This window comes from Rhinoderma darwinii (genome assembly GCF_050947455.1).
Source record: "Rhinoderma darwinii isolate aRhiDar2 chromosome 1 unlocalized genomic scaffold, aRhiDar2.hap1 SUPER_1_unloc_18, whole genome shotgun sequence".
NCBI classification, from domain to species: domain Eukaryota; kingdom Metazoa; phylum Chordata; class Amphibia; order Anura; family Rhinodermatidae; genus Rhinoderma; species Rhinoderma darwinii.
In genome coordinates, this window is record NW_027461654.1 from 300,640 (window position 1) to 311,872 (window position 11,233).

Consider the following 11,233-nt stretch of genomic DNA (forward strand, 5'->3'; position numbering starts at 1 on the left):
CCCTTCTCTCTATCCTGCACTGGGAGAGAGGGGGGCTGCCGATTAGTGCAGTGCAATTTTGCAGCCAAAAACCTGTGACCAAGGACTCGTATTTACGCCAGCATTTACAGGTGGACAAAAATACGGTCGTGTGCATGGGGCCTTAGTGTTAGTGTTTCTTTATAAAGAGATAAAAAAGAGTTAGTATTTCTTTAGAAGGGAACTGGTACAGAAAAAACGCTATTCAAACGCATTGTGTGTATACTGTCAAAAAACAATAGCCCATCGATCTCAAAATTAGACATAAAGGTTCAAAGAATTTGTTTATCAAACAAATCTTTGTAGCCAATAATTGCAGAATATATATTTTTTTAAAAAGCGCATCTGATATTGTTTACAAGATAAAGCATACTAAAGGACATCATTTTACACACCAGGAACGTAGATCCAGGTAAAACACGGTAAGTACTTGATAATTCTTTATCGATGATCTGAAAGAGATAAAAAAATATTGTAGTTTACAAATATAAATAGTTTTACACTGATTCATAGGCACAGTACATATATATATGTTATAAATGATTTGTGTTTTACGTCTCATACGTAACATCACATTATATACAGATAATGATGTTGCCTTTTGTATATAGCAGAGGAGAACTTCCTGACTAGTTTCCCTAGAGTGAATTAGATTGGCTGCATGGCCCTTTAAATAACTGCCGCATCTGCGGAAGATGTTACGGAATGTGGTGAAAGTCGGCTCCGCCCCCGCACTTTGTGACATCACTCACATTATATAAGGAGCCGCAGAGCTGACACTTATTTGAGGGTTTTAGTTGTCAGTGGAGACATTTAGTGTTGGTGAGATATTTGGACTTTGTGAGGATTTGTAGTGTTGGAAAGAGATTTGGAATTTCTGAACAGGATGAAGAAAGGCGACGAGGAGGAGCTCCCAGATGAGATGTGGAGAAAGATGGTGGAGGAGGCTAAGCCGGCATTCCGGCCATCAAAGTTTGGCAAAGTCTCTTTTTGGGCAAATCTGGAGACTATTCTAGAGGAGGAAGAGGATGAGGAGGAAGCGGATGTAGTGGAGGAGGTTGTATATACTGAGGAGGAGAACATCAGCAGGCCCTTCAGTTGTCATGTGAAGGAGGCCTGGCCAAGCATGGAGTCATTCATAAGTACAAGATGTTGGATTCCAAAATGTCTAAGGAGAAAGATCCGAAGCAACAAAAGCAGAGATGCAGAGAGCCGTCGTCCATCACGGTTCCTTAGAGCCATCTTCTGTTGTAACGTCAAGACATCAGAATAGGCGACCTATAATATCATTAAGATCATGATATCGGAGACCTTATAACATCAAAGGAAAACATTTTAACATCAACATTTACAACATAAGATCTATGATTTCCATTAGAAATATTACCACCAGATTGAATATCCTGATGTAACATCTGCCGGGCTGGAGATTACAGTCAGAATTTTCCAGGATTAAAGGATTTAATTATTAATAATTATTCAGCTTAACAAAAACATTTGAAATAAAATAAAAATTAAAAAATAAATTGATTTTTGTCTCAATATTATTATAATTTATTTATTTTTATTAGGCAGCCTTCAGGTGACCATGGGCTGTACCCACCTACCTATCCACTTTTTTCAAATGCTGCCAGTCTGCGTGGTTAGGGAAGAAAGATATTACCAGCAGAATACAAACATGTTATAAAGAGTATAGAAAAATTAGTTTATAACTTCTTGCTGTCTGGCATACATGTATTTTTGCTTTTAAACTTTATGGCTCTGTATACATCCTTTGCATTTCTCTGAAGTGGAAGTGCCCCCTGTATTATACTGCATAAGGCCCCATGCACATGACCATATTTTTCCACTCCCGTAAATACTGGTGTAAATACGAGTCCTTTGTCACCCGTATTTACGGACCGTGCCCGTAAATACGGGTCCGTAGTCACCCGTATTCCAGGACACATTTTCTCTGCTTTTCTTTACACATAGAGAGAGATACTGCAGCCCCTTCTCTCTATCCAGCACTGATCGCCAGCCTCTTCTCTCTGTCCAGCTTTGATCGGCAGTCTCTTCTCTCTATCAGTGCTGGATAGAGAGAAGGGGCAGAGTTTCTGCAGCGGAACGCAGCGATAGAGAGAAAAAGAAGTTCACACATACCCTGGCCGTTGTCTTGGTGACGCGTCCCTCTTTTGACATCCAGTCCGACCTCCCTGGATGACGTGGCAGTCCATGTGACTGCTGCAGCCTGTGATTGGCTGCAGCGGTCACATGGGATGAAACGTTATCCCAGGAGGCTGGACTGGAGGAAGAAGCAGGGAGTTCTGGGTAAGTATGAACTTTTTTTTGTTGCAGGTTTTTGAAGGAAACATTAGAAATCTATATTGTGTGCGCCACGCATGGTGCTCATTGTCCAGCGGTAGTTACTGTCCAGGGTGCTGAAATAGTTACTTCCGATCAGTGCAGCCCCTTCCCTATATCCAGCACTGATTACTTAACTCTTTCAGCACCCTGGACAGTGACTACCGCTGGACAGTCATTACCATGCGTAACAACGCTCCCGTAATTACGGGTGCACACACGTAGCAACCCGTAAATACGGGAGCCCCATACACTTCAATGGGCCGTAATTATGGCCTGAAATAGGACATGTTCTATATTTTTAAACGGCCCGAGCACATTCCCGTACGCAAACGGGAAGGTACCCGTGGCCAAAAGAAGTCTATGGGACCGTAATTACGGGCGTTTTTACGGTTTTGTACATGGGGCCTTAGGCACTATATAGTAAATCCAAATAGGTTCTCTAAATGAGAGATTACATACCTGTATTATTCCGCTATGATCTGAACACATCCTGCGAGTGCCTGCATACTTAACACTTTCAGGACCAAGCTCCTTTTGGCCTTCAGGACCAGACCTATTTTACCAAATCTGACATGTCATTTTATGTGGTAATAACTCTGGAATGCTTTTGCCTATCCATGCGATTCTGAGATAGTTTTTTCGTGACATATTGTACTTTGTTAGTGGAAAAATATGGTCAATAAATTTATTGCTTATTTGTGAAAAACACCAAAATTTAAAGAAAATTTGCAAAAATAATAATTATTTTTCTAATTTTAAATGTATCTGCTTGTAAAACAGTAACTATTTTGTGTGGTATTAATATTTCACATATTCCATTAAGTCTACTTTATATTTGCATATTTTTTTGGGAAATTATTTTATTTTTCTAGGACGTTACAAGGCTTAGAACTTTAGCAGCAATTTTTTACATTTTCAAGAAATTTTAAAAAAGGCTATTTTTCAAGGACCAGTTCAGTTCTGAAGTGGCTTTGAGGGCCCTATATACTAGATAGACCCCATAAGTTACCCCATTTAAAAACTGCATCCCTCAAAGTATTCAAAAGCGCATTCAGAAAGTTTCTTCACCCTTTAGGCTTTTCACAGGAATTAAAGCAATGTAGAAGGGAAATTTAAATTTTTTTTAAAAAGTTTTTTGCCGAAATTTAGCTGGAATTCATTTTTATTTCTATAACACAGAAGGTTTTAACAGAGAAACGCAACTCAATATTTATTGCCCAGATTCTGCAGTTTTTAGAAATAGCCCACATGTGGCCCTAGTGTGGTAATGAACTGAAACACAGGCCTCAAAAGCAAAGGAGCACCTAGTGGCTTTTGAGGCCTCCTTTTTTTAGACTATATTTTAGGCACCATGTCAGGTTTGAAGAGGTCTTGTACCAAACAAGTGGAAATTCTCCAAAAGTGACACTGTTTTGGAAACTACACACCTCAAGGAATTTATCTAGGGGTATAGTTAGCATCTTGACCCCACAGGTCTTTTGCTATATTTATTGGAGTTTGTCTGTGAAAATGAAAATCCTACTTTTTTTTTCTGAAAATATATACATTTTGTTTTCATTTATAAAAGGAATAAATAATAAACACCCCAAAACTTGTAAAGCTATTTCTCCCGATTGCGGCAATACCCCATATGTGGTAATAAACTGCTGTTTGGACCCACGGCAGAGCTCCAAAGGGAAGGAGTGCCGTTTGGATTTTGGAGCACAGATTTTGCTGGAATGGTTTTCAGTGCCATGTCGCATTTGCAACGCCCTGAAGGGACCTAAACAGTGAAAACCCCGCAAAAGTGACCCCATTTGGAAAACTACAACCCTTAAGGAATCTATCTAGGGGTATAGTGATATATTGATAGGTAAATTTAGACCCCACAGGTCTTTTGCAGAATTTATTAGAATTAGGCCATGAAAATGAATATCAATCAACATTTTTTCCACCAAAATTTTGAATTTTTTCATTTTCACAAAGGATAAAGGAGAAAAAGCACCCCAACATTTGTAAAGCAATTTCTTCCAAGTGCGGCAATACCCCACATGGTCATAAATGTTTTTTCATTAGAAATTTATTAACCCTTTCAGGACTGATCCATTTTTTTGCTTTTTCATTTTAGTTTTTCCAAGAGCCATAATTTTTTATTTTTTTTCAGTCAGTAGGGTGGTGTGAGGGCTTATTTTTTTGCGGGAGAAGTTGTAGTTTCTAGTGACACCATTTAAAGTACCATTTAATGTACTGGGAAACGGAAAATAAAAATCTTTGCAGGCTGAAATTGGAAAAAAATGTGATTCCTCAATTGTTTTTTGGGTTTCGTTATTACGTCTTTCACCGTGCGTTGTTTGTTTTATATTTTACTACTTTTACAAAGTAAAAACTATTTGTTAAAAAAAAATAGTTTTGTTTCACCACATTCCGAGTGCCATTATTTATTTATTTTTTTGGTTCGATTGATTTGTGTCAGTGCTTCTTTTTTGCGGGACGAGCTGAAGTTTTAGTTGGTACATACAAATTTTTGATTTTAAAAAAAATGTAAACTGCGTTTTTGTCGTTTTAGATTCTTTCTTTTTTATGGCGTTCACTGTGCCAGTTAAATAATGTTATATTGTAATAGTTCGGACTTTTACAGATGCAGCGATACCAATTTTTTTATTTTTTTTACATTACTTTAGAGGAAAAATGTGTAAGGGGTTTTCGTTGTTTTTTTGGATATTAAATATATTATATATTTTTTTTCACTAATAATAAATATTTTTTTTTACACATTTTATTAGTCATTAGATCTCTGGTACGATACACTGCAATACTAATGTATTGCAGTATAATGTCAATTTTACAGTCTCCTGTAACAGCGCAATCGCTGTTCCTGTCCGTTAGTCCTGGGTGTCAGCTGTAATACACAGCTGACACCTGCAGCATATGGAGTGGGCTCAGCGCCTGAGCCCGCTCCATATATAAACCCCCGCACCACGACATGCTATTAAGTTGTGGTGCGTGAAGGGGTTAATGCGCAGCGGATAGTGCAAAGAGAAAATTAAAATTTTCCACTGATCTGCCATTAGCCAGTTTGTGCCACTGAGGACAAATACCTCATACAATGTTGAGCTGGTTCTCCCGGATATAAAATGTCATATATGTGGACATAAGCTGGTGTTTGGGCACGCTGTCGGGCTCAGAAGCGAAAGGAGCGCCATTTGGCTTTTGGAGCGCAAATTTTGCTTGGTAATAGTTCTGTTTGGGGTTTTAGTGGCATTTCAGTTTATAATGTTGGAGCATATGTAGGCTGTGCGGAGTACATCAGGGCATAATAAGAGGGTTTAATTATGCAGTAAATAATTCATAGATATGTGGCCAGTGTCGCACTGATAAATGGTGCCCAATCTTATCCGATTTTGGAACGCTCTGCGCAATTTCTGTCGCTATATTCTGAGGGCCAGAACTTTTTTATTTTTTCTCCACCGGAGCTGTGTGAGGGCTTATTTGTTGTTACAATCTGTAGTTTTCATTGGTACAAATTTAGGGTACATGTGATTTTTATTTTTTTTTCATCGCTTTTTATTCAATTTATTTTTTTGTGGCAACCTAGGTGACAAATAAAAAACAATTCTGACAATGTTTTTTGTCTTTTTTTTTTTCCGTGTTCACCATGCGCTATAAATGACATTTTACGTTATTCCTCCCCCCTTTTTCTGTAATTTTGGGTTTAATCCACGGTTCTCCTCCGTTTCACCTGGTAGTTCCAACAATCCCGAGGTAGAGGTCGTTCATCGGGAACTGTGCACAGTCTGGGCCCAGGTTCAGAAGAACCTAGAGGCGTCCCAGAGCATACAAAAAACTCAGGCAGATAGAAGACGTTCTGCTAACCCCTTGTTTATGGTCGGGGATCTGGTGTGGCTATCGTCAAAAAATTTGCGCCTTAAAGTTCCGTCCAAGAAGTTTGCTCCCCGGTTTATAGGGCCGTACAAGGTCAATCCTGTCTCCTTCCGACTGGAGTTGCCCCCATCTTTTCGAGTACACGACGTGTTTCATGCCTCCCTCCTTAAACGCTGCTCCCCGTCCTTGGCTCCCTCGAGGAAACCTCCGGTCCCTGTTCTCACCCCTGAGGGGGTAGAATTCGAGGTGGCCAAGATTGTGGACAGCAAAATGGTCCATTGCTCCCTCCAGTACCTGGTCCATTGGAGAGGATACGGGCCTGAGGAGAGGACTTGGGTACCCGCCCGGGATGTTCACGCTGGGGTATTGGTCAGGAGGTTCCACCTTCTTTTCCCCAATAAACCAGGTCCACCTAGAAAGGGTCCGGTGGCCCCTCATAAAAGGGGGGGTACTGTAAAGGATCTGCCAGGCACAGCTTCTGTGTCAACGCCCATAGGTAATCAGTCTGCACCTGCTTCTATGTCTGTGAGATTGATTCCATCTTCCACCACTCAGGATGGCAGACTTAGGAGTGGGAGAGCCTATCACAGCCTGGCCAGACGGAGCTAGCTCCCGCCCTCTGTCTATTTATACCTGCCTTTCCTGTTCCTCCTTGCTTGTGATTCTTCTCTGTTGGTTTCCTGGCCCTGCTGCAGCTTCTAGAACTACTTATCCTCTGCTTGTGATTGACCTTGGCTTTTCTGACCACTCTTCTGCTCTGCGTATTTGTACCTCGCTCATCTCCTGGTTTGACTCGGCTCGTTCACCTCGCTTGTTGCTCACGGTGTTCCGTGGGCAACTTCCCCATTTTCCTTGCTTCTTTGTACCCTTGTCTGTTTGTCTGTCGTGCACCTAATGAGTGTAGGGACTGTCGCCCAGTTGTACCCCGTCGCCTAGGGCGGGTCGTTGCAAGTAGGCAGGAACTGGGTGGCGGGTAGATTAGGGCTCACTTGTCTGTTTCCCTATCCCCATCATTACACATATGCTATAAATGTGTGATAGGTGCTGGGTTAAGCTCTGGACCCGCACAAATGTGGTGAACGGGGGTTCCCTGGTCCCCGTTCCACTTGGTGAGGTGGCCGCTGGCCACCGATTCCAGGGGGAGGCGGTAACGCATGCTCGCGCCTCTCTTAATTCTGTTCTATTGGAGTTACATTAACAGCCGAGCAGCGCTTGGATGGGGAGCTCTACCTATCCCATATATTTTATTTATGGATATTCTCTGTGTATAGTGTCCTTCTCATTTTATAAATTCATCTGACTTTCCATGTACTCAGCTCCTCTGTGTTCTTCTCTATTCACAATTTCATTGCGGTTTCTGTTACAAACGTAAACTGTGACGCAGTGCCGGATCTGTCGCATGGAGGATATCACCTGCATCTGACAGACCCCATTGATTTATGTCGGGTTTCTTCGTGGTGCATTGCTTTTCTTCCTATGAAATCTGATGGAAATTGTGAGTTTGGCCTCCAACAGAGCCTCTGACGCAGATGTGTACAAAGCCTCAGTGAAAAAAAAAATAAATTACGTTTAAATGGCATCTAAATAGAGGATAATAATTTATTTTACTTCAGGCATTGTATTCTTGGATGAAGTTGACAAGATTGGCAGTGTCCCTGGCATACATCAGCTGAGGGATGTGGGCGGAGAAGGCGTGCAGCAGGTATGGCTGATTTGTAGCCTTTTTTGATTATGTGCATGTAGGTAATAAATAAAACACTTTTTAACTTCTCCTGCTCTGTAGAAGTCTATAGTTCTGTATAGCTTTGTCATATTTATATAATATTACTGTTTCCAGGACATATAGAAATGTATTTATTTTTGCTGTGTTGGTGCATCTATTATTATTCTTCCTATTATTCTTATTATTCTTCGGCCAGTAGACTTGATCATATATAAATCTAAAAACCTGCGGTAACTCATTTTTAGGGTTTGCTGAAGCTTCTTGAAGGTACTATTGTTAATGTCCCAGAGAAAAACTCAAGGAAGCTGCGCGGTGAAACCGTTCAAGTTGACACGACAAACATCCTGTTTGTATCATCTGGAGCTTTCAATGGCCTGGACAGGATCATCAGTAGGAGGAAGAATGAAAAGGTTTGTTTTTAAATCCTTAAAAAGGTTTCCCAATTTTGCACATTCATGGCATATCCACTAATAGTTTAGGTGGGACCCCACCTATCAGACGTTTGACATATCCCCTGAAAATGGCCCATTTTACTTTCTGATTCCCTCTGCACACAACAGGACGACATAAACAGCAGATATGCAGCTCTGTTCTAAGTGTACGCAGTCCCTGACTGTTCAGATTAGGGTATGTTCACACGGCGGGGGTCCGTAACGGCTGAAATTACGGGGATGTTTCAGCCTGAAAACATCCCCGTAATTTCAGCCGTACCGGCATGTGCAGGCGCTTGAACGCCGCGTCAATTACGGCCGTAATTAGCGCTGCTATTCATTGGAGTCAATGAATAGCGGCTCCAATTACGGCCAAAGAAGTGACAGGTCACTTCTTCTACGCGGGCGTCTATTTACGCGCCGTCATTTGACAGCGGCGCGTAAATATACGCCTCGTGTGAACAGACAAACGTCTGCCCATTGCTTTCAATGGGCAGATGTTTGTCAGCGCTATTGAGGCGCTATTTTCAGACGTAATTCGGGGCAAAAACGCCCGAATTACGTCCGTAAATAGGCCGTGTGAACATACCCTTACTTTCCTGTGTTTGTGCCCTCTACTAGTTAAGATGTTTAAGTGTCACATATACATTGGATATTTTTAGGCTCTCTCCTGCCTGACACGGTGATTTAGATATGCACTTGTATTTACTTGAACTGTTCTAGGAAGAACTTGAGTATTTCATTTATCAAATTGTTGGGGGTGCTATATAATGCCGATATGGTCCACAATACTCCTTCTCATAACTTCTTGCACCTTATGGGCCTACTCCCCTCTTTAATGCACCCTGGCCTTTGTGCTCCTGATAGCAAAGAAATCTTCATTTTCCAGAGCATATCCATGTAAATGACTATTTAACCCTGAAGTGTGTGGCATGGACACAGAAGATGTAATATACAGCCGACATCCTACTGCAACAGCCAAATTTAGAGAGCACTCCAATCTTGGCCCTTTAACCCCTTAGATGCGTCATGAGTTTCCCCTCTATATGACGTACATAAGCCCTAATTTCTTAGACAGACAACCCCTTTATTTACAAGTATTTATATATAAAACATGCTGCTTGAGCTACATAATATAAATTATCCTAAACCTCTGAATTTGGGTATCAATATAATGTGCATAGTTTCAAAACGTATGAAGTAGTCCGATCACCCAGGTGTAGGTAATGGTGCACGGACGGCATGCAAAACAACATGTATCGACGCAGGTAGCGTAATATAGTGTGCATAAACCAGAGGAATGACTGGTAAAAGCTCTGACCAGTAGTAGATGTGCATGTGCTATTAATAGCTTTGTAGAAGGTAAACTTTAATTATTTTATTCCTCTCTTTCATGTTTTCATTTTGTATTCCCTCTGCTCTTCAGTATTTGGGATTTGGCATAGCCTCTAATATGGGGAAAGGTCGTCGAGTTGCTGCAGCAGCAGATCTAGCAAATTCCAGTGCGGAGTCTAACGCTGTACAAGACATTGAAGAGAAGGACCGGCTGCTGCGTCACGTGGAAGCAAGGGACCTCATTGAGTTTGGCATGATCCCAGAGTTCGTGGGACGTCTACCTGTAGTGGTGCCCCTTCACAGCCTTGATGAACAGACTCTTGTACGCATCCTCACAGAGCCACGTAATGCTGTTGTGCCACAATACCAGGCTCTGTTCAGCATGGATAAGGTTTGATTTGAATAGCTTTTTATATAAGTTGAGGTGTTTTTTGTTTTTTTTTCTTCAGCTGTCTGACTACATTGTACTCATTTATTGTGTTTCTGTGTGAATTAAACGTCACTGAAGGTGCTCTGCGGGCCATTGCTAGACTGGCTCTTGAACGAAAAACTGGTGCTAGAGGCCTCCGCTCAATCATGGTAAGTCCACATTCTTTCCTATCGCTGGAGCTATTGTATTTTCTTCTGTGGAAAATGTAGAGCAACGTACATCATACCATGCAGCAGCTTAGTATTGTTGGGTGATGGAGGCCTGCCAGTTGGACAGCCATTACCTTATATAATATAATTTTGTTATTTTTTGAAATCCTAAATGTAAATGGGTTTGCCATTGATGGGGTTTTTTTTTTTTCTTCTTTAAGGAAAAGCTGCTTCTTGAGCCCATGTTTGAAGTTCCAAACTCTAAACAGATAAAAACAAGGACATTTATACAAAAACACCGAAAAAGGCCATACTTACAAATGGACACAGCCAGGTCAGAAACGCAGATGAAGGCGAGTGAGCAGGTGCTTTAAATAATGTGTGTGCGTAGCAGAGCTGGGTGTGTGTGCGTGCCTGTGCATAGCAGAGCTGTGTTTGTGCCCTTGCACAAAACAGATGTGTGTGTGTAACCTCGCACAGAGGAGCTGTGTGTGTATGTGCCCTCGCGCAGCAGAGTTCTGGGTGTACCCTAGCGCAGCACAGCTGTGTGAGTATGCCCTCACGTAGCACAGCTGTGTGTATGTAAACTTGCGGAGCAGAGCTGTGTGTGTGCCCTCGGGCAGCAGAGCTGTCTGTGTGCGTAGTAGAGCAGTGTGTGTGTGCGCGCGTCTGTATGTAGCAGAGCTGTGTGTGTGCCCTCGCGCAGCACAGCTGTGTGTGTGTAATCTCGCGCAGCAGAGCTGTGTGTGTACCCTCGTGCAGCAGAGCTGTGTGTGTGGGTATGTGCCCTCACACAGCAGAGCTGTGTGTGTGCCCTTGTGCAATAGTGCTATATGTGTGCGCTTGCGCAGTAGGGATGTGTGTGTGCGCACGCACAGCAAAGCTGTATGTGCGCTCACGCAGCAGAGCTCTGTGTGTGCTCGTACAGCAGAGCCGTGTG

General features: G+C 42.0%; 1 protein-coding gene across 1 annotated transcript; it reads left to right on the forward strand.

The window, feature by feature from the left end:
* The first annotated feature begins 904 nt into the window (after positions 1-904).
* On the forward strand, positions 905-10,644 carry LOC142670905 (ATP-dependent clpX-like chaperone, mitochondrial). Its single transcript, XM_075847120.1, has 6 exons — positions 905-1,160; positions 7,839-7,927; positions 8,194-8,358; positions 9,806-10,105; positions 10,223-10,293; positions 10,515-10,644. Exons 1-6 carry the CDS (start codon positions 905-907, stop codon positions 10,564-10,566), a joined length of 933 nt encoding a protein of 310 aa, XP_075703235.1. The 3' UTR covers positions 10,567-10,644.
* Positions 10,645-11,233: the final 589 nt, after the last annotated feature.